General features: G+C 54.7%; 7 protein-coding genes and 1 non-coding gene across 8 annotated transcripts; 1 reads left to right on the forward strand and 7 right to left on the reverse strand.

Annotated features, from left to right (window-relative positions):
- Window positions 1–361: 361 nt before the first annotated feature.
- K452DRAFT_31822 (uncharacterized protein) lies at window positions 362–2,286 on the reverse strand. Its single transcript, XM_033544133.1, has 2 exons — window positions 938–2,286; window positions 362–879 (listed from the first exon to the last, which is right to left on the reverse strand). The coding sequence occupies exons 1-2, from the start codon at window positions 2,011–2,013 to the stop codon at window positions 465–467; spliced, it is 1,491 nt and encodes a 496-aa protein (XP_033397381.1). The 5' UTR covers window positions 2,014–2,286; the 3' UTR covers window positions 362–464.
- A 1,120-nt stretch (window positions 2,287–3,406) lies between these two features.
- K452DRAFT_204684 (uncharacterized protein) lies at window positions 3,407–3,973 on the forward strand (the record flags this gene model as incomplete). Its single annotated transcript, XM_033536086.1, has 1 exon — window positions 3,407–3,973. A coding segment is annotated over one exon (567 nt), but the record flags the coding sequence as incomplete, so codon positions are not given.
- A 3,081-nt stretch (window positions 3,974–7,054) lies between these two features.
- Window positions 7,055–8,349, reverse strand: K452DRAFT_228155 (uncharacterized protein; the record flags this gene model as incomplete). The annotated part of the gene is made up of 2 exons (XM_033536942.1): window positions 7,055–8,172; window positions 8,235–8,349. 2 exons carry the CDS (start codon window positions 8,347–8,349, stop codon window positions 7,055–7,057), a joined length of 1,233 nt encoding a protein of 410 aa, XP_033397383.1.
- A 3,405-nt stretch (window positions 8,350–11,754) lies between these two features.
- Window positions 11,755–11,824, reverse strand: K452DRAFT_t88. Its single transcript has one exon. It is a non-coding gene; the product is annotated as a tRNA-Thr (tRNA).
- A 963-nt stretch (window positions 11,825–12,787) lies between these two features.
- On the reverse strand, window positions 12,788–13,681 carry K452DRAFT_228059 (uncharacterized protein; the record flags this gene model as incomplete). The annotated part of the gene is made up of 2 exons (XM_033536935.1): window positions 12,788–13,336; window positions 13,403–13,681. The coding sequence occupies 2 exons, from the start codon at window positions 13,679–13,681 to the stop codon at window positions 12,788–12,790; spliced, it is 828 nt and encodes a 275-aa protein (XP_033397384.1).
- Window positions 13,682–14,965: 1,284 nt separating this feature from the next.
- Window positions 14,966–15,900, reverse strand: K452DRAFT_287625 (uncharacterized protein). Its single transcript, XM_033540512.1, has 2 exons — window positions 15,454–15,900; window positions 14,966–15,404 (listed from the first exon to the last, which is right to left on the reverse strand). Exons 1-2 carry the CDS (start codon window positions 15,825–15,827, stop codon window positions 15,230–15,232), a joined length of 549 nt encoding a protein of 182 aa, XP_033397385.1. The 5' UTR covers window positions 15,828–15,900; the 3' UTR covers window positions 14,966–15,229.
- A 630-nt stretch (window positions 15,901–16,530) lies between these two features.
- K452DRAFT_287626 (uncharacterized protein) lies at window positions 16,531–17,390 on the reverse strand. Its single transcript, XM_033540513.1, has 2 exons — window positions 16,983–17,390; window positions 16,531–16,922 (listed from the first exon to the last, which is right to left on the reverse strand). Exons 1-2 carry the CDS (start codon window positions 17,249–17,251, stop codon window positions 16,808–16,810), a joined length of 384 nt encoding a protein of 127 aa, XP_033397386.1. The 5' UTR covers window positions 17,252–17,390; the 3' UTR covers window positions 16,531–16,807.
- A 1,025-nt stretch (window positions 17,391–18,415) lies between these two features.
- K452DRAFT_358783 (glycoside hydrolase family 3 protein) lies at window positions 18,416–21,538 on the reverse strand. Its single transcript, XM_033546219.1, has 2 exons — window positions 21,202–21,538; window positions 18,416–21,148 (listed from the first exon to the last, which is right to left on the reverse strand). Exons 1-2 carry the CDS (start codon window positions 21,524–21,526, stop codon window positions 18,771–18,773), a joined length of 2,703 nt encoding a protein of 900 aa, XP_033397387.1. The 5' UTR covers window positions 21,527–21,538; the 3' UTR covers window positions 18,416–18,770.
- Window positions 21,539–23,281: the final 1,743 nt, after the last annotated feature.

Genomic DNA, 23,281 nt, shown 5'->3' on the forward strand with positions numbered 1-23,281 from the left:
TTAAATAGGGGGTGCGTTGGTGGTATTGGGGTGGGGGGAGTCGAGCTCTTTAGCTACTTCGTTAGCATGCAAGCAAGCAAGCAAGCACCCCGCTGCGCTGGCGCGTTTATTGCGCGCTGTGCGCTGTGGCTGCGGTTGCGTTTCGAGGGGCTTGGCTCCTTCCTCATCGTCGTCCTCCTCATCCTCACTGTCATCGTCATCGTCACTGTCAAGTTACTCTTGCTCTTCGAGCTCGTGCTTTTTGAGAAGCTATGCTAGGCTAGGCTAAGCTGTGTGCTGTTGAGATGTTGCTTGCCTCTTCCACTTTGCTGCTATGCCTTTGTATGAGCTGGAAACGTGACTGTTTGCTTGTCTGGCTGCCTGTCTGGCTATAGGTGCTATGCTGTATTAAGTGTGTATAGTGCGTAATGTTATGTTATATACCGTACCTAGGCACTGTACTCCATGGCATATATACCACACTCTCACAGCCCCCTCCGCCGCCTCTCCCCCTCTTCCTTCGCCTTCCTGCTCTTCCCCGGCTCCCTGGTGGTGATGGTAGAGGCAACAGCAGCCTTACCATCTGTCCTCCTCCTCTTCTGCTTTCCTCTCTTCTCTGCCTTCTTCTGCTTTCGTTCTTGTGCTCGCTCTGCTAGTAGTTTTTCTCGCGCCTTTTTGAGTCTGAGCCAGTACGGCTCGGGCCTTGAGGGCTGCTTCGTGTTTTGTTTCTGGTTGTTGGCTGTTGTGGTGGTGGGGGTGGTGGTAGCAAGAGCAAGAGCAAGAGCAACGGCCTTCTCTTCCATCTTCACCCGTTTCCGGATGCGTCTGCTGCGGCGACGGTACTCGGTCGCTTGGCGGCAAGCGACGCATTGGCCGTCGTCGCCGAAAAAGTGCTCTTCTCTGCGCGCGGGGATGGTTAGCTAACGGGACAGAGACTTGGGAGAAGCAGCAAACTCACAGCTCAGACTCGCACTTCCCTGCGTGTCCCACCTCCCCCCAATCGCACCGCTCGCACACACACGGCTTGTACATGCAATCCGAAAATGCGCCCGTCGCATCAATCCAGACATCCCCCCACGAGCGGCGACACCCAGGCGTCAAGCCCGCGCGCCGCGCCTCCACGCTCCCCATGACCTCATCGACAGCCACGTCCCACGCGTTCGCGCGCACACCATCCCTTAAACACACCCTCTCCACATTCTCAGCTGGGCCCCAATCAACGCGATAAACGCTGACCCAGCCGTCCTCCTGCTCGTCATCAGCCTCCTCCGTCTCCATCGCAGCCGCAACATCCTGCTCAAACTGCGCGAGCCACAGCCCCGTCCGCTCCCTCACGCTCTCCCAGCTCCACCCCCCGCGCTCACCGTCCGCCGGCACCGCGAGCACGAAGCTGCGGTACCGGTGCCCCGGCCGGCTGTGCCAGGGGTGCCAGGCCGCCGCGCCCGCCACCCACGTCGCCGGGATATGCGGCAGGGGGTGCGCGCCGCGGAGAGGGTTGCGCCGCGCCTCGTCCTCTTCCTCTTCCTCGTCTGTGGCCGTGCCCGAGGCGCGCCGTTGTGCCGCTCGCGCTTCTTTGCCGGCTTGCTGTGCGGCTGTGATTGCGGAAGCGCGCTGCGCCGCTCGCCAGGCCTTCTCCCGCTTGTGGTGCGCGATGCAAGCTGCAATGCTCGGCTGGGGGCCGTGCACGTCGACGCGGGGCCAGTGGTTGCGCGCGTTGCCCCAGCCGGCGATGGCGTCGCTGGAGAGGAAGGCGGCGCCGATGGCGGTAGCGGCTTGCTTCCAGTCTTGTTCTTGCTCTTGCGTTTGTGTTTGCTCTTTTGCTGCTGCTGCCGCCGCTTCTTCGGCAGCTCCGTCTGTGGTGGTCTCTTCCTCGCTCTTGAGTAGGTAGAGCTGGATCCCTAGTTTACGAACGCACGTTGCGCTGCCGCAGATGCACTGTGAGGGCCGTCCGCCTACTACGACGTAGGGCTGGCCGTTGTGGTCTGGGAAGGTGAGCGTGGAGTTGGTGCGGCTGTTGAGGACTTTGCGCGCCATTCCCGGAAAGGGTGGGAGATATGGCGAGGGAAAGGGATTAGTAGAAACACAGAGAGCAAGAAAGAGACTGGTGATTGAGAGAGTAGGGACAGAGGAAAGTTCAGAGAGCGAAATGCCCAATATAAAAAGCAAGGAAATCGGGATTGAAGTTAAGGCGGAAAGAACGCGGCGCGCGTGTGGCGGCCAGGCAGCAGCCCGCTAGCTTAACTACTTAACGCGCGCGCGCGTCAATCGTCATAGGTGTCGCCATTGACAAGCCATTCGTGTCTCCCGAGCTCTTGTACATGATTTTGGTGTTTCTTTGCAGAACTCGATGTTTGTTGAAGTTTTCGGACTTTAGCGCGAGAAACCGTCCTCATCATCCTTGCAAGAATGCGACGCTGTGATTGGCACACTTCTCTGACCTCTTCCTGTTCTCAATGTCTCGTGACCTCCGACAATACTTTCACCTTACCTGTTGGCATCAACCATCCGCTTTGAATTCGAGGCTGTATTTCTTTAATCGTTTCATCTTTCTCAACGAACACGTCATAAGTTAGAACAGACCATGGGCGCGACTGACCTAGAGCCGGAACCAGCAGGAGCCATCCCCGATGAGGAGCTCACTGGCTTCGAAAGTCCATCTAACCGCTTGCACGAAAATCCAATCGTAGAAGATGGGTTCGCTGAAGAGCAGGGAAACGCAAGCTCCGAAAGCCCAGGATTGAAAGACTGCCCATACTGCGCCTGCTTCGAAGAGGCATACAGACCGTACACGGAGGAGCACGGCAAAAGCCTTCTTGGGCAAAGAAACGACTTCAAAGTCACCCCAGAAGACCGCCACTACCTGTTCCACCAGGACTGTTCCTCGTGTCCTGCTACAGACAAGCCGCCAGCAGAGCTCTGCCAGTTCTGCCAGCATCTGCGCCTCAGACACATGCTCACTTGCCTGTCTCTGCGTGACGCGTGGTTGCTGTTCGATATGGGCTCGTTTGCCGACGTCGAAGAGCGCCGCCACCAATGTTGCTTCTGCCGCCTTGTAGCCAGCACTGGCCGGAAGATCCTAGAGGTCCGCTATCCGGGCCGTGATGAAAACTTTTCCAAAATGCATGTTTATCTTGAAAAGCCTGCGCAGTCGGATAGGACTTCGTTGTGTTTGGACGCTACAATGTACACCTCGATAAACGGGCTGTTGATGAGATCAAGACTGTCCGTACTTGACTTACAAGCCCATCCCCGTTCCGTCACTGCTCCTGAAGTCTTCCAGGACGAAACCTCTCGAGATGCCGTCACCCCTGTTTCCTCAAAGCCTCTCGCGGGACAGTTCGTAATATGGGAGCAAGTCCAACGCTGGCTGAAGAATTGTGGCGAGCGACATTCCCACTGCCAAAGCGCTTCTTCAAGACTAAAATCCCTCTCCGACTTCCGGGTAATAGACGTGAGGAAGAGGAGGATTGTGGAGCCGAGAGAAGACTGCCGATTTGTGGCTCTCAGCTATGTCTGGGGTGCGCGCCCTGGGCCCGAAGTAAAACGGCACGCGCTCTGCAAAGCCAGGATCACCGAGCTGCAGCAGGAAGGCAGCTTGAAAAGCCTTCCCCGCACTATCGAAGATGCCATGAGCATCTGCAAACGCCTCGGCGAAGAATATCTCTGGGTCGACCTGCTATGCATCGTCCAGGATGATCAAGAAAACAAACAGCGCCAAATCAACTCAATGGCATGGATATTTTCGTCTACAGTGTTGACCATCATCAGCGCTTGCGGAAACACCATGGGCTGTCCAATCGCAGGAGTCAGCCAAGACCGCCAGCTGCTTCAACAGCAGACAGACTTCTCAGGCCTCCAAGTCACCAGTATCCTGCCCGATTTTGACGAGCTAATCAGCAAGACGGTCTGGCATACCCGAGGATGGACATACCAAGAAGCCGTCTTCTCCAGGCGGAAACTCTTCTTCACGGCCGCAGAAGCGTGGTTCGAGTGCGAAGAAGGCCTTGACCGAGAAGACCACCACTTCCTCATCCCTCTATCCTGGCTCAAATGGAACCCATATGCCCTCTCAAGCTTTACAAGCCCTAGGAACAAAGTGCGCCGTTCGGGACACTGCACCCTCAAGGACTTCGATTTCCACCTGCGTGAGTATAGCGCGAGAACCCTTACATATCAGTCGGACATCTACAATGCCTTTTGGGGCATTGCAAGCGCACTTTATGAGGACGGGCCGTTTAGCTATGGCCTGCCGCATGCAGACTTCGATCAAGCTATTCTGTGGTCCCATGTTAGGAGGTTCCAATACGATGAAGCCCACCACCTACGGGACTCTGACACCGTACTGCCCTCCTGGACATGGGCGTCCATTGCAGGGAGGACCAGCATATTCCCTTACCCTTGGGATGAACATCGCTTCATCGGGACGCTGGTAGAATGGACCGAGTGCTCCTCTGAAGTCCAGGACCAAGGCGAAAAGCAAGCCGCCAGGAAAATCGAAACCTCAAACGAACCCCTCCAATGGCAAACATGGAGAGAAAAGAAAGACGGCCCGTGTCCCCAGCTCTTCCTAGCCATCGCCTGGAGCCAAGGCTGCTTCGAAGCGGACGCACCGCCTGGCCTTCTTGAGCAGCTCGGCGCCCCCTTCCCCCGCCTATCACGAATAACCACCTCTCGCTGGCCCACCGAGAAAGTCTTTCGGACAGAGCTGCTGTCCACCCAGCGAACCGAAGAGCAAGCAGAGAGGATACCAGCCGCACGCACTAACATACCCGCACACCACCACCGTAAAGGCGCCCTCTTCACTCGCGCGCAAACCGCCTCCTTCTGCCTCCGTGCCCACGTACCCCACGAGCTATGCCAGATGAGCCACCACCCCGTCTACGAGATCCTAGACGCAGCAAGCCAGCCCATCGGCCTCCTACAAGCTGGCGAGCCCAGAGTGGCAACCGAAGTACAGCCATGTCTGGACTCGGAACATGCAGGCTTCGAGCTCGTCGCCCTGTCCCTGTCGAGCGTGGCGCATGAGGTCCGCTGCTTGGCGCCGCGGGCGCTGCAACTCTCGACGAAAGAGTTGTGTACGCGGATAGGTTCTAGTTATACTTGCTTTGATGCCCAAGGGACGCCGCTTTTCCCCGTCCCGGTCGTGAATGTTTTGTTTGTAGGGTGGCGGGAGGGTGTCGCGCATAGGATCAGTGTTGGCTGGGTTCTTTTGACGAAGTGGGCAAGGGCTGAGCGGGGGTTTAAGGATATTGTTTTGGAGTAGGAGAAGGAGAAAGGAGAGATTGGCTGCTGCGTTTGCGAGGAGATGTGAGTCTGCTGTGAAATGTAGACGGCAGATGGAGATGCGTGAGATAACGTCCTGCTGGCTAGCAGGCATGACAACCAGCGAAAGCCTGCCGGCATGATGGTGCGCCAGACCGCAAGCCGCCGCTCCCAAACCAGTGCTCTGATGGACAACAAACCTAGGTGCCTCTTGGACGAGAAGAAACCTCGACGAAACAACCAACAGGCAGGCAGCGTCCTAACACTAAACACCAAACACCTTCACGCACCAGTATCACCCGACTCTTGCTTTCCCAGCAGCAGCAGCGCGGCACAGCGCACACGCAGAAGCACTCTCGACCTCAAGCCCCAGTTTCCAGTCCCCCCAGCCAACGGCAACAAAAGCCGCGCCCGCAGCTGCATCACCAGCGTCTCGTCCCTGCATAGGCACGAAGCACGCACTTCCTCAACAAACCATCCGCCCTCAACCCACCAAGCCTGCCGCGCGCATGGCATCACAACCCCCACAGCGCGGGCTGGCCGCTGCAGAGAAATGACGTGCGCGCCCACTTACCTAGGTAGCCCACACCCGTCCCACCGCATCGACTCGACGAGAAACGCGCACTTTGAAAAACAAAAAGCATCCACGTACGTCGTCGTCGTAGGTAGTCAGCGAGCGAGTGGCCGAGTGGCCGCGCGCATCGCGACCTGAAACGCGAGGCGCCCGTGACGTCACGCGCACCGAATGGATGGCCGGCCGGCTGTCAAGCCGTCTGTCCGGAGGCCTCTTCTCCGGCGGTGCGGTGTGCGAGTGTGTGTGCGTGTGTGCGTAAGGCAGGGTGGCGTTTGATGAAAGTGCGCGGTGCTGATGCGCCAGGGAGTGCGGTTCTGCGGCAGGCTGCCCTGCAGGCAGGCAGGTGGCTTGGCTTGCTTGGCCTGCGCCGAAACGACGCAAGGACGCGCGCGTAACCCGTGGGTAATTTCTTCTGCGCGACTGCGCCACCCGTGTGTAGGGAGGTTGCGTCGAGTATCGTTGACCTGTGCCGGGTTGGTGGTAGGTAGGTGGTTATGAAGTTGCGCGAGGTTGCGATAGTCGTTCGGTTCTGTGGCCCCGCGGGCCCGCGTCGGAGCGAGTGTCTGCCCGTAAGATTTTAGGTAGTACGCGAGAGTGGTTGTGAATCTTCGTGCGAGTGGTACCGAGAGGACGCCAGGGACTTGGACTGCGCTGCTTGTTCGCACCTACTTCGTACTTACCTATTTTTGCACCCACCGCGGTCGTGGGCGGTGGGCAGCTTCAGCTGTGCAATGAACAACAAAAGACTGAACAAAAGACTGAAGAAGTTGCGCTTCATGGTTGATTGAGTGATGTTGATAGATTGATTACCCTATTACGCCCTCCGGGAAAGGGCTTCCCTGCGCCATTACCAGTGTGATGCACTTGCTCTCGCTGCAGTTAACTAGCTACGAGATCAAGTAACCAAAAAGACAAGTCGCCAAACCGCCAATGCTATGCAATGGAGCCGATAGTTAGGGCGACATTTGAGTAATCATGTCGCTGATGTATGTTTAAGTGCCCCGGAAGAAAAAGATCGTAGACCATGTGCGAGTCGTTATGTTCAGGCGTGACAATAGGTAAAATAAAAAAATGGTCTCTTGATATGGCTTGCTTCCGCGAGGGATCTCTTAAATAAAAAAGGAAAAAATGTGATATCAAACAAATGGGTTTGCCGCACGCGACGCTGGCTGTCTCAAGCCAGCGGCGATCGACGACGCGACCTGGAAGAAGTAAAAATTATAGCCGCGGCGCTGGCGTTTACAGCACAGCGACGGCGACGGCGACGGCGCCCACCATGGCGAGGCCGCTACCCCACACGCCGACGGGTGCGGCAGCACCCGTGTAAGCCTGAGGAGTCGGCGTAGGAGTGGGGGTCGAGGGAGTAGCGATGACAAAGCTAGACGTGTTGGGAGTAGCAATGGGCTGGCCATCCGAGCGAATGGAGACAGGAGTAGGCTCAGGGGTAGCAATGGGCTGACCGTCGGAGCGGATCGAGACGGGGGTAGGCTCGGGGGTAGCAATGGGCTGACCATCGCTACGGATGGAGACCGGAGTGGGCTCGGGAGTGGCGATCGGCTGGCCGTCAGAGCGGATTGAGACAGGCGTAGGCTCAGGCTCAGGAGTAGCAATAGGCTGGCCGTCAGAACGTATCGAGATGGGGGTGGGCTCAGGCTCGGGGGTAGCGATAGGCTGGCCATCGGAGCGGATCGACACGGGCGTAGGCTCGGGGGTAGCAACGGGCTGGCCATCGGAACGGATAGAGACAGGAGTGGGCTCAGCGGTGGCAATGGGTTGGCCATCCGAGCGGATCGAAACAGGAGTGGGGTCTGCCGTGGCGATGGGCTGGCCGTCGGAGCGGATGGAGACAGGAGTGGCAGCAGAGGTAGCGATGGGCTGGCCGTCAGAGCGAATGCTCACAGCGGTGGTGGCGGCGGGCTGGCCATCGGGGCGCTGAGAGGCGCCGCCTTCGGACTCGCTGCCACCGCCCGACTTGATGATGTTGATGTAGATGGGCGAGCAGAGATTAGGCGTGATGTTCTCATCGTAGAAGTTGTAGAACTTGCCCGCGCCCTCACCGGACTGGCAACCGTAGAAGACGGCCGAGTCACCAAGAGCCAAGCTGCCGTTGCCGCAAGCAGAGAAGCCGGCAGTGTAAATAGAGCCCGCCTGAGGAGGCTTGTCGAACTGCAGCTGGTGGTTGCTGGCGATATAGCCAGTGCGGCCAAGCTGGTCGGTCAAGACACCGCCGTCAAGGGAAAGAACAAGGGCGTTGTTGGCAGGGCCACCGGACTCATCCTGGCGCTTGGTGATACTACGCTTGGTGACACTGGTGCCAGTGGTGGCATTGACGATGCTGATAGAGAAGTCGCCGCTGTCTGGGGCAATAATCAGCCACTGATCATGTGATATGGGTTCTGCAAGGAACAGTGCAACGTACGGGTTGGCGCGCAGCTGGCCGGGGCAGAAGCAGTGGGAGTAAGAGTCTCACTGACGCCGGCGGGGACGGCAATGGCGGCGCCAGCGAAGGCGGCAAGAGCGGCGGCGTACTTCATCTTGGTCTCTCCTCGGGGATGGTGGTGAGGTACAGGGAAAGCGAAAGTGTAGAGGGCGGCTGGAGCGACAGGTAGGTGGGATGAGGGAGAGGTGAAGAAGAGGGGAATGGATGTGCAGGACAGGGTATTTGTACACGCTGGAGATCAGCAAGCTTGAGGGCCGGCAAGATGGCTGGCAGCTTTGGGTGGTAACAAAGCGGGCTGGCCGGTTGCGCGTGTTCACCCTCCACTTTTTTTGTGCCGCACGCAGGCTTGCAGCTTGGCCAGTGTGGGGTAGGGCATATGATCGCCCCTGCTCAGGTCAAAGGGACCGTCAAAGACTCAGACAATGACTGCCCAGCCAACCCCTCGCTTTTTCCGTGAACGAATGAAACAAAGTAGCACTTTTATGCGCGGCCGGGGTCTCACCACCACCACCACCACCACCACCACCACCACCAGCGCACCTCGAATGCCTGCCACTCGTTTTCAACGCCGTTTGTCTCGCCTGCCCTCGACACGCATATGCCCGCCCCCGCAGCAAAGCCCCCGTCGGTGCATGCGCGTTCGGTCGGCGGGCGTCGGTGCGGCTACAAGGCGTGGCATACCTTGTTAGTGGCTCCACCGGGCGGTCTCGCACGTCCCCCTACTCATCACTGCCGTGTCGTGTCGTGATGGCCGCCGATGACGAAGACGCCCTCGGCGTGTCGCCGCGATGCGCACGTAGTATTCCTAGTACATGTTTCTAAGATTAGCGGCCAGTTAGAGGGAGCAGAGGTAGCGGCAAGAAAGACGCCATGACGACATGGAGCCGTGGGTAGTGGTGGTGCGAGCGAAGCGCTGAGAAAAGAAGCTCTCTCTCCCGGCAAAGGTGTCGCGTCGTCGTCGTCGCTTCGGCCACCAAAGACCCCGGCCTATCGCAGTCACGATACCGCCCCAGCCTCCGCCTCACCCTCTCTAGCGTCATATTAGCGGGCCCCTCGAATCCAGAGCCCCAAAAGCGCGCTTCCAACTTCCAAGCCAACCTGCAACTGCCCTCGCGGATCAACCGTCGCACCCCTCGTATCCGCGGGATCCTCGCTCCGGGATCGCCTGCCGCGTCTCCATCCTCCACGCCGCCCGCCTTGGCTTACCTGTTCGAGCCTGCGCCCAACGCCTCTGGGGGAAGAGGGCTGCAGCCAGACCGTCCGAGACTACGCACGCTACGGCACGACATTCAACAGAGTTTCTTCAACGCTTTGCCAATCCGCCCGTCCAGCAGAGCAGCAGAAAAATGACGAGCACATGCTCCGCGAAGCCGCGTCGTCTGGCGTCAGCTTATTCGCAGTCGAGTTGCCTGTCTTGGCTAGGCCGGCCAGCCTCTCCCTTTTCTGCGGCTGCCCCTGCTGCCTTTCTCCCTCCTCGGCTCCTCGCAGCCTGTCAATATTGTAAGCTTGTTGTGGCGCTCCGCCACTGCCGCCACGACGCCTTTACTCCAGGCCCGCACCTGCAGGTCCACGAGCCCCCGTGCCCCGCTCGCTGCACCGTCGTGTTGAACCGCCCCCGGTCCGCTCACCACCGTCATCGCCGGAGACAACGTGCTGCACCTTGCGATGTTTGCCGCCCAATAAGCCGCTAACAAGCGCTGGGAGATGAGGCTTGGGCGTGCGGTTATGCTGGCACTATCCACTGATACTTCCGACCCGTGAGAACACTGCCAGATTATTCATGATTTATGCATGTCATCATCGGGCAAACAAGTCGCGATGCGGCAATGTTTGCTATCACGCCCCGGAGACGGATCAAGCCTCTAGGTGCGGGGATGCCTGCTAGCATATGTATTGTTCCTCGTTCTTGACGCGGGATTTGCATCAGCGACAGGGCACTATCGACAAAAGCGGCCAACTCTATCATGAACATGGGGCTCAACATGCCCGTGGGATTCAGCCGGCGGAGGCACGGCCGTGGCGGCCTTGGAATCAATGAGGAGATGTCAAAGGTAACGATTGGTGCATGTGCTCCATGCAGGGTCTGCTTTTGCTTGCTGCAAGCTGCAAGCGAATGCCCCAAGAATCTTCGTGTGACCTGTGTCGACTCTTTCATTATTCAAAGGAAACGCGGGCTGTTCGGGTTCACCATCTTGCATCCGCCCAAGTCACCGAACGTCCGAACGTAAAAAATTACGCTTCATCGAGGCCTTTTCCCGCAGTCCTCAAGAAGAAAAAAATTCGTACACATTTATGTACATCTCGACATGCTCCCGCCTGGATCGGACACGAGTCTCGCGAACACCACAGTGTGGTCGCTGCTCCTCGAAAGAGAACCTTGATCGTCGTTGGTCACCGTGATTGAGATAAGGCTTCACGCGGGCTCGCGAGATCGCCCATTGACGAGGACTGATTCACGACACCGCAAGCTCTGTTGTGCTGTATTGCGATCAGCGCGGTTCTCTCTCGGAGCGATGCCACGCTCCACCACGGCCCAACAGCACACTCTTCTCACGGTTCACCATCTTTTTTCTTTTCTTAGGCGATCCGTGTGCGGTGATCAAGGAGTTGGCAGTGGTCAGCTGAGGCGATTCGCACCCCTCGATGCGCTTTTATAGCTCAGCTCGTATTGCTTCTGGGCTCTAGCGACCAAGAGTTTACACTGGACTGACATCACCATAGTTGTGGTCACGGCGACCGCAAATTTTCGAGAAGCAAATCTACAAAGACAGCACTGAGTGCTTGATCGCGCTTTGATGGTGAACGACGGTCCGATGGGGTCACACGTTGACCTCTTGTGTCCGCTGGATCCTCAGGCAATCCCGCAGCTCATAAAGCAAATCGCAACAGCAAACTAACACATACGGACATGGGTCAAGAAAAATCAGCCATCTCATCCGCTGGTATACAGTATACAAGTTGTGGACCGGCCAACTAGTCAAGCAGGTGACCGCTGGTGAATCTCAGCTGTTGTACTCGTATGTTATTGCATTTTTGATGCTCTTTTCTTTTTGTTCGAAGTCTCATGATGCATTACATTACTGCCAAGGCTATGGCATTGGTGGAGTAAGCAACCACAGTGGCTTCAAATATGCAACAACAGGCTGTCTTTTTGAGGAATGCAATGTCTTGGGTTGTCGGCGGGTCAACGGATGCGGTAGTGGCACTGCATGGTAAGATGGTAGAGACAGACAACGCGGAAAAGCAACGCTCAGTCAACCTTCCTTGCCAGCCACGAATTTTCATCGGATTCGGATTGCTTTTTTCTCTTTTCTTTTTCTCTTCACTTTCTCTTTCCTCGTCCTCTCACTACTTTCATCTCGGCCCCGAGTCTTGTGCGCCACAAAAAGTCTTCGTGCGCACGCACCCACATTCGACCCGCACCACGACACAAAGGAGCGAAAAAAATGATCTCGCGAGTCGCCAGCGAGCAAAAAAGATTACAGACAACTGCCGCTGCTGCCTCCAGTCGGAGTCGAACCGACGGCCTCGACATTACTAGTGTCGCGCTCTACCACTGCTTCAGAGGATGTTAGTTTTGTGTGATTGGAGTGTGAGGGATGAAATGAGAACGTACAGCTATAGAGGCTTAGTAAGCTTGGAATTTGTACTGGCAAACATGTCTTATAAATAGTTGAGCAGCTAATAGAGCATTGTAAGTGTTCTTGGTAGGTTGCGGTGTGGCGAATGTGCACGAAAACGACTGTGTAAGGGGCATAAAGGACAGCGGATGCAGCCTTGACGCTTGGGGTCAGTGCGCGAGGAGAATGCGGAGAAGCATGAGCCTAGAGCGAGACAAAGGTTCAGAAACGGTTCAGGGTCATCTCTTTGGTAGAACAAGATCATGTGCCGTAGAAACTGATTCCGTCCTACAGGAGCAACTGTTTGTGTCTTCCCAGGCAACCATCTGCTCTGATTGTGGAAGGTAAAATGCATCTGTAGCCCGAGGCATTCTTCTCCACGAAAGCGAAGCACTGTCTGCCCAAGACATGATTCGACCGGTGGACCGCTTCACACTGGAAGAGAATCGCATGTCATCTTCATGCCAGGTTTTTTTGTGAACAACGGTGTGGTACGGCCGCAAGCGGAAATTGGTCTTTGGTATGCTGAATGCGGCCACGACTTACCATAATGGGTGTGGAGCTCAACACAATACTTGGGTACCATCGCGCATTGCCAAATAGTCAGCCGCAAAGCTTATAAGAGCACACGTCGAATGTAACTGTGTAAGCGCTAGAGTAAAGCGTGCTCTTGGCCAAGCGTGAGAAGATGGTGAAGACGTCAGGGCGGATTGCGCCATCTCGCGCAACCTCCGAAGTCCGCCAATGTGAGGACGCGCGGATGGCGCCATCGTGCGGCTGAGTATATAAGAACGGACCGCCCGGGACCGCACCTCTTGTTTCGATTCCGCTATTTTCTTGCGCTGGCCGTTGAAATTTGCTATCTATTTACAAAAATGCTCATCGTCACGCTTACTCCAGCTAGGTCCTCGTTCAAACAACGCGCTTCCTGGCGAAGAACAGAGCCACGCCCACAACCATCAACGGCACAGAAATCTTTGCCGCTCTCGAGACGACCTTAGCCGCTGCGTCGGTGAGCATGCGGCGTCTGGCAACATGCATGTTCTGTGTGTCGTTGACGCGGGGGAACGGCTCCTCCGGCACCGGCTTCTCCAAAAACTCGCACAGGCGTTCCCAGCCCTCGCCAACGCGGTATTCAAGCAGGCGATCGGCAGGCACGAGAGAGCGGATGAGCTCGTTTTGACGCCTGAAGCCCGCCTTGTTGGTCTTCTCCTCGGGGTACGCGGGTCCGCCGAAGAAGCCCTCCCATAGCCTCGGTGCCATGCCCATGAAGCGCCCCAGGAACTCCGGCTCGACCTTCGACAGCATCCACAGCGGCCATGACCGCATCTGCGCGCCAATGGTCGCGTCCACCGATTTGAACCATGCGTCCTCGTCGCGCAGCGTCAGCACCACCTTGGCCTCAGGGTACGCCGCGATGAGGTCGTCGGCAAAGGCCGCAGGCGGAAAATCCGTCACAACCTGAATGGTGCAACATCAGCATCAACTGCGCTAGTCCATCTGATTGACCTTCTGTCTGTCACTCACCTTACAGTGACCCAGCAATTGGTCCCATTCCTCGCGTCCGTACGGCTTGCCTTTGCCGAACCATTTTGCGTCGGCGGCCTCACGCCACATGTCGCAGTCATATGGGTTTTCGAAGCACGAGATCATATGGTAGACGCCTTCATAGCCCAGCTTCTCGAACGCCGTCACCATTGACAGCGTGCCCGTTCGCGGCATTCCCACGACAATGACCTCCATGGGCACGGTACGCTTAGCCCCGCGCCGCGACACCCACGTTTCGGGGTTGTTGCCGTTGAACATGCGTTCTTGAGGTGGCAAGGGCGTTACTGGAGCCATGATTGGTAGTATCGTCTGTGTCTTTCTTTTTATAGTCTCGTCCCGTTCCTTTTTGTCGATGTCGTCCCTCCGCTGGTAGGGAGTAGGATGGAAATAAAGTACCAAGCACAAAAGAGCGAACCTCACCATAAAAAGAAGACGACCTCCTGCACTCGGCCGCCACCTGCTCCTCCGGTCCACGCGAGAGCAGGCCGAGGCCAGCCCCCTTGACTAACCAATCACCCCACAGCGCCGGCCTCTCTCCCCGCCGATCGCTGACTCGCAGCGCCGAGCACCACCAGCAACTACAGGCATCCTGCGGCGCATATCTAGGCAAAACTGGCAAATTACGGGCAATTAGACCTGCCAGATCCGTAGCAGCAAGATCCCGGGATTCCCTTTCTCCCAACCCAAGGTGTCCAAGATTGCGAGGTGAGGCTCGATTGGACCGCGCCGGGCTCGGCACCTCGGACGGCACTGGAGCGCGGTCCACGGAAATCGGTCTTTGCCAGGAGCCGACGGCATCCGACTCAAATGGGTGTCCCGCAACGTCTCGTACGACAGGGAGATTGCATGAGGAGCGGCTGTTAAGAAGTTGAGAAAGAGCGAGGTATCGTATCGTTGCAGGCACAATAGCTCATGGTTTCTACGCAGTTGAAGCCAATGCGAGCGGGTGCTTGTGCGATGGACATGTCCTGACAGCTTGTTCTACATGCCGCGCATCGAACTGATAGTGGTTAACACCCAGAAGAGAGTCCAACCTGAAAATAAAGACGAGCTTTGGCTGACGACCTTTGTCAAGTTTTTCCCACACAAGCTAGACAAGTACCCCGCCTACAGATACGGTCCCGGGCCGTCCCGTCGACGGCCCTTTCGCAGCCTCGGCTCTATATTTGCAGGGCTGATCTAATTTGCAGCGCCGAATGGACAAATTCTGTCTTGAAATTTTGACCCTTCTGTCCTCCTTACATCATAGGCATAGAAAGCAATCATAATTGGCTCTTCTTACCATTTGTATCAATATACTCGACTACTCCGCGTCCCGAAATATACGCGCTTCAGGTCTTATTCCACACTTGAAGCATAATGACCAAGTGTACTAAGTATACCTGAGCGCAGACGGATCTGACTACCATAGATCAAAGGCATACACTACTGTCGGCGCTATAGAGTGTCTGTCGGAGTGGGAAGAGGTAAGGCATTGTGAGATTTTCGCTAGGTTTCTTTAAAATGCTAACTCTCAACAGGACCACATTGCTAGTCTCATGCCGGGACAGGAGTAAGATCGAGGCTAGCGTAAGTCATAATCATGGGAAGGCAAAAGAAAATACACCATGTGTTTGATTTATAAATTAGCCTTTTCGGACATTTCATTCAGTAATTATTGAAGCAAAGGTTATACAGTTCAGAATTCGTTCCAGTCAACCTCCCGTTCTTGAACACCAGCCAGCCTTCTTGTCTTTATTCCATCATACAACCTGTTACATCGTTTCTCTTTCATTACTCATGGCAAGATGTTTACAACCACGAGACTTAGTTGGTGGGAGCTGAGACCTCTGACACGGGGATGATGATCGGAGAAGGCTTGGTGCCGGCAAAGATACCGTCCAAGTTGCACTTGATGCCGGTAAGAGGAGCGCCACCGACACAAGTGAGGTAAGCACCTCCAGCATTGGCGGTGATGTCAACATTTCCAGTGTAAGCAGACCTACGTTCGCGTCAGCTCAGATCTCACGCACGAGTTATGGTCAACTTACGTGGCAGAAACCTGATTCTTCACACTAAGGACGAAGTTGGCCTCGCTGGTGAACTCATCAAACTTCCAGGAGACAGCATTGTCCTTGCAGGAATTCCATCCCGTCAGCGGCTGGTGTTCGACCCAGCTGCCATCACAAGTGGTGCTCAGTGTGCTGTCGTTGTCCAAGTCGGGGTAGTTGAGGGTGAAGGACAAAGTGCTGTTGAACTTGGAGCTCTCAGGCCATCCACCCGGGATACCGCTGTCCCTGCCCATGAAGTGGACGTTCATGACCGGGATCTCGTACTGAGTAGGCGAGACAGCACGAGGGTGGACAGGGGCAGCCAGCGCCAGGAGAGGCAAGACGGCAGTGAGGAAAAGAGTGGTGAAATGCATGTTGGAAGTTTAGGTCGGTAGAGGAAGATACTGATCGTCAGGTTGTAGGTTTGAATGGAGAGATGGAGAAGAGAAAGAGGCGGAATATATATAGGCGAGTACACGGAGACTGGATGAGAAGGAGCGAACGAATGGTTATGGCGGTCACGCTCCGCAGCATCGTCGTGCCTTCCTCACGTCCCATTCGAGCAACGATACGACTTATGACAGCCGGGCACCTGAGTGCTGTACGGGCCGTAACCCACCACTTATCGCGAGACCCGCCTAACACGAATTATCAAGGGTTGCATTGGCTTGTTGACTCTATCAGCCCCCAATACCTTGTCGATCTCCCGCCACATGGTTGGTGCCGATCCTATAAAAAACCTCCGCAGAAAGACTACGTCTTTTGATATGTTTCCGCCCTCGTGTCGCCTTCCGAATCTGACCTCAGCCGCTCGTTCACGCCTTGAGTCTTACTATCTCGTGCTGCACTGCCTTCTCCCTTGCTTAGAGAAACGTCGTACCGCTTTGTCATCGGAAGAGTCCGGGTCCCAATTCTTCCCAACTCCTCGCTCCTATCCGAAAGCCGAGCATCACCGAGCTGGTGAAGCGGTGACCGTGGCTGACTAAAGTTGATGGAGTTTGTTCGGATTCGCATGTGATCGTACCTTTAGTTTTAACTCAAGCCATGGCCGCTCGCTGTCACCATCTCGAGTCATTATCTCGAGTCACTATCTCAAGCTCCTATCTCAATTCACCGCCTCAAACCGGACGGAAATCATCACCAATTCAACAAATATCCACTTATCTCAAGACTCATGCGACACCTGGACGCCAAAGTAACGCCACCGTGACTTTACGCAAAGTTGCTCTTGCAAGAATCCGAAAATCAAGTCAAGATTGGTCACATCTCTTAGATTTCTTTAAGCGTCCAAATTATCGATTATACTTAGTAACTAAATAATAACCATGTAGGAATGGCCATCATTTTCCAACGCTTAGGAGTCAAGGGTGACCTTGAGGTCATCAACCTGGGAGCAGACGAAGTCATTCTGGCCGTTACCGCCAGCGTGGCAGTAGACAGGAGCCTTGGCGGAGCCGGTGCGGCCAGCGCTGTTGCAAACGACTTATCAGTGTCTTGTTCAGACGTATTTCTTCGGGTATGACACTTACGCAAGACCAGTCTCGTGGTAGAGAGTGAGCTTGTAGTCGCTGTTGGAGCCCGTGACGGTGAAGCGGTACTTGGACTCGCCGCAAGTGACGACGTTGCCGTTTGTGAAGTCATTGCCGGAGCACTTGACGTTGGGCTCCTGGAGGGAGAACTCGGCCATCTGGATACCGTTGTTGTCACGGATGGTCAGGTCCTTGACGGTGACGGTCTCCTGGTCGGCGAAGGCGAGGGCGCCGAAGACGGCAGGAACGGCAACGGCGAAGAAACGCATGTTGAGAGAGAGGTGGTTTGGAGATGTTTTGAGTTGGAGAATTGAGCTGATGGCGAGAGAGTAGTGTATAACGACGTCCTTATATATCTGTCTTAGACATCGCCTCCTTAACGTTGACACCAAACCACTAACTTCCCCGCCCAAGAATTTACGTACATCCGAGGTGCTGTATACGAGGTACGCCAGGTGGAACAAAACCTGGCAAAGCTGCAGTGTTCCAAATCTCCGGGACTCCAGCCGCACTAAGCGTCATGGCCTGTCGGAGAACACGAGCTCCCGTCCTTCCCCTCGCCCCAATGGGGCCGGCGAACGTCGGCGACAGCTGCCATTACAAGCGCGAAAGGATGAATAACTCTAAGCGGCAGCTCTAAATTTGGCACAGCAAGCCGTAGTGGGTCAGTCTCCGCACCCGCCGTCCCCAGCCGCTGACGTCGGGCCAGGCCTTCCGTGGAGTCGTGCACCTTGAGCCTCATCAACACGGAACCCTGGCGCGATCCTGTCACGATCGATCGAGTCAACGGCAATGCCCTCATTCTTCGAACACGTGTTCCAACTTTCCCTCGTGCAATCGCCAGAGTGTGTAGCCTTCCATAGCTACAGTCAAGACCTTTGGACAGGCAGGAAACAGACACATTGTCATATGCAAGGTACCGTGGCGTGAACACTGCGTCTGACCAGCATAGCCTTGTGGACTGCGGCGCTTCGTATCTCCCCTTGGCCCCGCCGGCCTTGGCGCCTCTCGACCTCGGCTGGTGCTGCGGCGCATTGGAACGAGTACATTCGCCAAGATGCTGTCAGCCACATGAAACTGAGGAAAGCAAACTGGACCGTGGTAGACGAGCGGTGCGGTGGTGATCGGGATAGGCGAACCTGAGGCTATGAGATATCATCTCAAGGAGATCATAATAAAATCCAGGATGCCTTAAGGCACCTACCCATTCGACAAAAAAAAAAGGGAAGAAAGGAAACGGAAAGCACAGTATCATTCGATGCCTGTGTCCCTTGGTTGCCGACTCGCTCGCAAATCGTGGCCGATGCGCACACTCACCCCGCCGCGGGCTCCTGGCAATGACAACACGAGCACCTCGTCCCAGGCATGAAGATCACGGGTGGGGCTCGAACACAGCACGGCCCTGCGCATGGAGGATTCTGGAAAACTACATACTGCCCCTTCCAGAAGCGGTGCCAACATTTTGTGGCCAGACCACTCCGTTCACCGCCAGGCGCTTTGATATGTCAATGCCGCCACACCGCGACGTGTCAACACCGTCTCAGCCCAGTCCATGCTTCTGGCCTCGTGGAGTGAACGAGATGTTAATGAGATGTTTTCCGAATCTCCGGGAAGCTCATGACTGAAAAGTCCTTCAGACATTCCATCACCTCTGAGAACGCTTCCGTTTCCAAATTCTCACAGTTCAGTGATGGCTTCTAACCTTCCAGCCCGCTGAATTTAACGCTATTTCCTATTGTACGACAAACACCATCATCATCACAACCATTACGACCTTTCGCTCACAATCTACGTGACCGGGCTTCCAAGCCCGTTCTCACACTTCAGGCTCGTCGTCGAGCAAGCCAATTTCAAGCCACCGGAGCTATTACCGATCCAAACCTTGTACTCTCCCTTGACATCAGGAATAATCCAGTTCTGACTCACAACATCCCACACGCTAATATCCTTGCGCGTCAACGTAAGATCGAGGGTCTGGCTCTCTCCGGATGCTAGGTTGCGCGTCTTATCAAAGTCCCGCAGCTGGATTACCGGCGTCTCATACTCAATGTCGGCGGGGAATTGGACATATGCTTGTGCGACGCCCTTACCCGTTGCCTTGCCTGTGTTGGTGACCGTGACCGTTAACTTAAAGGCCGTGTCCCACAGGGCTGGGTTGCCGCCTTGAGCACCACCTGCTGGAGGGCCGGCCTTTTGCTCCGTACTGTAGCCATCCGGGTATGGGTAGGTGGTTGTGTTTGCCTTCTTAGCAGCTGAATCGGCTTCATTCTTCGGAAGGTACGAGTAAATGTATCGCCAAATCTTGTTGAAGTTGTCGGGGTAGTAGGCCTCGGATGCTGGTGGAATGTCTGTCGAGTAGGAAGGTGTCTTGCCTTTGGGAGAACGCGGAGGCGGAACCGACGTTAGTTCGATGCCAGAGGCAATGGTAGCATTCAAGGAGAATGTGGTGTAGCTAAGACCGTGTCCGAAAGGATAGCGAGGGGTCTTGTTTTGGGCATTCAGGTAACGATAGTCGATAAACAAGCCTTCGGAAAACGTATCTTGAGGCTGCCCCAGCTCGAAGCCTTTGATATTAACGCTCTCCGGAAGGTCGTCCTCGCTATACGGAATGCTGTACGGCAAATGTCCACTAGGTGAAGTATCGCCGAAGAGTACATCGGTCAAAGATTCTCCTGCTTCTTGTCCAGGCAGGTGCGCAAACAAGACAGCTTTGACCGAAGGCAAGTCGATCCACTCTTCGAGTAGAATCGGTCCAACAGTGTGCGTGATAACAACCACCTTATCATACTTGTCGGCTGCTTCTTGGACCAATTTATCTCCGTTCTTCCAAGCGTGCAGATCAGAACTTGTTCGGTCTCCAGGGTTCCCGTCCACGCTCAAGTAATTCTCTCCGGAATCAGCGTTGATGAATACGAGTGCAACGTCGCCTTCTTCTACCACAGCGTTGGAGGGGAAATCATCGGTCAGGTATGGGGTGACATTCTTTGCCCTTCCCGTGATTGCAGTAATGGGATCGTCAAGGTAAGGATAGCTGGCTGTCCCACTACCCCAACCCATACCCAGTGTACCCTTGTCGCAGGCCTGGTCCGCGCACGAGTTGATTCCGTCGGGATTCTTCCGTGCGTCAGTCCCAAATACCTTCAGAGGAGTTGCCGTGCTGAGTGGCAATGTATTGTTTTCATTTTTAAGCATCGTAATAGCCTCCGTAGCAATCTGGCGTACAACCTTGGCATGATCATCCTGGACATTAACAAATTCATTCACCACCCCAGATGGAGAAACGAGTGCACCAGGATGCAACAACCCTTCAGCATTCGAACTCCACGTGGAGAAGTTCGGATCCGGGTAATCCTTGTCCTGACCCATCTGGTACCAAGTGGCGACAATGCGGGTGGCCATGTCGTTCAGTCGATCCACAGGCACAGAGCCGTTAAGCACGGCTTCTGTGAGATGGAAAGCCCACCAAGCATTTCCAAACAGAGGGATAGTAGGGTCTCCAGGGAGTGACGCATCCAGTCCAGCGAGCGCGGCGGAGACACCGCCTATCTGCGCGAGCCAATCACTCATGATGAAACCCTGGAATCCAAGCTCGTCTTTCAGGATATTGTTGATGAGGTAGCTGTTTTGAGTGCAAGCCGACCCATTGACAGCGTTGTAAGCAGCCATGACAGACCCGACACCTGCACGTACTCCTTCTGCAAAGGGCCATAGGTAGAGCTCATGGAGAGTTCGGTCATCGATGTTCGCACTGTATCCAGGTTGGAACGGATTATACATGCGGAACATCTCTTGCTCGTTAGCGATCAAGTGCTTGATAGTAGCAATGACACCCTGGTCCTGGACACCTTTGATTGTCTGGGCGCCGCCGACGGCCTGGAGGACCGGATCGGCTCCAAAACCCTCCCAGTTACGGCCGCCTCGTGGTTTTCGTCCCATGGGTCCTACGGTAGGGCCAAGATGGACATTTATGCCTTTTCCGCGGAACTCGGCACCAAGGGCGGCACCGCGGTCATACATGAGTTGCTTGTTCCATGTCGCCCCAACGGTTATGCCAGGCGGGAAGGCGGTGATGTTTTCGGTACCCTTGATTCCAAGAGCAGAATCCTGGAGACAGATTTGGGGAAACCCCAGCCGGTGGACACTTCCAGTGTTGCCTATACAGCGGTCTAAGAAAGAGGTCAGTAGCCCCTGGAATCTGCCGGGGGGAAGTTGGTGTTACCCATAAAGTAACCCGTGCCGCATGTGATGTTAGTCTTCTCAGCCAACGTCATTTTGGCCACGAGCTCTTCTGCCTTAGCGTAGCTGTCGCTCCAGTCGGATACCCAGCCGCCGTAGGGCGCTGGGTAGTAAGGCGTGGCTTCGTATTCATTGGGCACGGCCAGCCTCTTTCCCACCGTGATGTTGCCGATATCAACATGAGCGTTCCTGAGCCAGAATAACAGTCTGGGGTCAGTAATCTCGGTGGTTGAGGCCAGAGAAGGGAAATAAAAGAGGGATAGAACAAGTGGTTGTGCGAGCACTGCGCAGGCCAAAGAGGGTGACATGGTGGGTCAGGCGCGCGAAATGACACGAGAGAGAATAGACATGAGGCCAGGCGACCGGCTTCCTTTATACTTGACCTGGCGAAGCGATTGTGAGTGGTCGTGCTGGCGCACCTAGATTGACCTCTCGACCCGGGCCATCGCCTAAAAATTCCCCTGTAGATCACAACCGTAACCCCAGTCCTAGATGATAGCCGAAGCAGTCGCAGGGATTGTGCAAAGATCGCCGACGGGATTTATTCCAAAAAGACGTAGGATAGGCCGGGAGGCAATCTCGCTATGCTCATCACGCTCCAATGGGAAATGGATCTGAGTCATGCCGGGCTGGAGAACTCGCGTCCTCTCCCACGCGGCTCTGCAACAGTGGGAAGACAACTGCATTGTTGCGTTGGCAAATGTCTCGTGCCGTCGGGACGTCGCTTGTTTTGGGAGACATGGGAGGACAGAGGCCTGAGGTTGACCGGGGTTCAAAAATTCTCCGTGGCCGTAGCGAGAAAAGCGCGCATCTACAGTACGAGTACGACCATCGACCTTTTTGGTCTCGTGCCACTCGCGCCCATATCCGGAAAAGCATATCCCTACCTAGGTACTAGGGCTGTTTGGATGTCTATCGCATGCGCTCAACCGGCATATCCGGGCAGCAAAAGCATACCGCCAAGCCTCGAGTTCAGCTCCATACAATTTACAATGCGGCCCGCATATCCTAGCATCCATCCGCTCCGTGAGCAACCGAGGCGCCAAGTACAGTTGCTTTGCCGTCGATTAGCTGTCGTAGTTAATCATTTTATGCTTCCCTCTTCTTTTAGCTAATTCAAAAACGGAAACACAACCAACTTACTCCGCATCGTAGCAAGATGTTTGATACAGAGTGGAACCAAAAACTAGTTAAGATATTTACAGTGTGTATTCGTTCCAAGGCCTTCTTATTTATATACCCTATGAAACACTCCCTGTCTAGCTATGAGCTTACAGTGACGTGCCCTAAGTATTCGTGCCACCCCTGTTTTACACCAAAACTCGTCCTCTTCGCACGTATTTTACAACTACCCAACCTTGCTGCATCTCTTTAAAATTTTCTAGGTTAGTAGAAAATTGGTTAAACTATTACTCTACTAATTCAGAACTTTTTTTTAAGTCTCTAAGTTTAAGAAATTTCAGTATAAAATCTAGTACTCTTAAAATTCGGCAAATTTATATGGAAAACCGCCGAATTCTTACTTACCTCTACTTTATACCTAAAAATCTTCTTTTTCTAAATTATCTTTTTATAAGAAATCTTAGAATAATTTAGGGCATGCGATTTTCTCTAACTTGTATAAGTTTCAAGTATTTTTATAAGCTCCTTGGTTGTGAAATTGCTCACTGCGTAAGGCGAGTTTTGGTGTAAAACAGGGGTGGCACGAATACTTAGGGCCTAGTACTATATATCACTAGGCGGTGAATCACTTAACGGTGAGAAATGTTAGCCTATCTTGTCTGGTTTTAAAATTTCTTTAGAGAATTTAATTTGACTTGTGACTTTATTGATTCATGTTACACCGATACTATCGACTGATGTTGGTTTAAGTATTCACGGTGAGACTCGGTAGTCGGGCCGGTAATCGGAGGTGGTTCACCCTACATACGCACCAAAGAACAAATATAGCAATGCTGGATAACCGAGTGTAGACGGATGTAACAGTAATACAAGTAACAGCAATCTTAACCTTTAACGTCTATCATCCTCAAGCGAGATTCTCGTCTAACGAGATAACGAGA

The sequence above is a fragment of the Aplosporella prunicola genome (genome assembly GCF_010093885.1).
Source record: "Aplosporella prunicola CBS 121167 unplaced genomic scaffold K452scaffold_13, whole genome shotgun sequence".
Taxonomy (NCBI): Eukaryota; Fungi; Ascomycota; class Dothideomycetes; order Botryosphaeriales; family Aplosporellaceae; genus Aplosporella; species Aplosporella prunicola.

Coding starts and splice junctions, on each gene's coding strand:
- K452DRAFT_31822 (XM_033544133.1), bottom strand. CDS start 2,013: ATGGCGCGCAAAGTCCTCAACAGCCGCACCAACTCCACGCTCACCTTC. Junction 880..937: donor GGGAAGTGCGAGTCTGAGCT/GTGAGTTTGCTG, acceptor CCCCGCGCGCAG/AGAAGAGCACTTTTTCGGCG.
- K452DRAFT_287625 (XM_033540512.1), bottom strand. CDS start 15,827: ATGCATTTCACCACTCTTTTCCTCACTGCCGTCTTGCCTCTCCTGGCG. Junction 15,405..15,453: donor AAGAATCAGGTTTCTGCCAC/GTAAGTTGACCA, acceptor ACGCGAACGTAG/GTCTGCTTACACTGGAAATG.
- K452DRAFT_287626 (XM_033540513.1), bottom strand. CDS start 17,251: ATGCGTTTCTTCGCCGTTGCCGTTCCTGCCGTCTTCGGCGCCCTCGCC. Junction 16,923..16,982: donor TACCACGAGACTGGTCTTGC/GTAAGTGTCATA, acceptor CGTTTGCAACAG/CGCTGGCCGCACCGGCTCCG.
- K452DRAFT_358783 (XM_033546219.1), bottom strand. CDS start 21,526: ATGTCACCCTCTTTGGCCTGCGCAGTGCTCGCACAACCACTTGTTCTA. Junction 21,149..21,201: donor CGGCACGGGTTACTTTATGG/GTAACACCAACT, acceptor CCTCTTTCTTAG/ACCGCTGTATAGGCAACACT.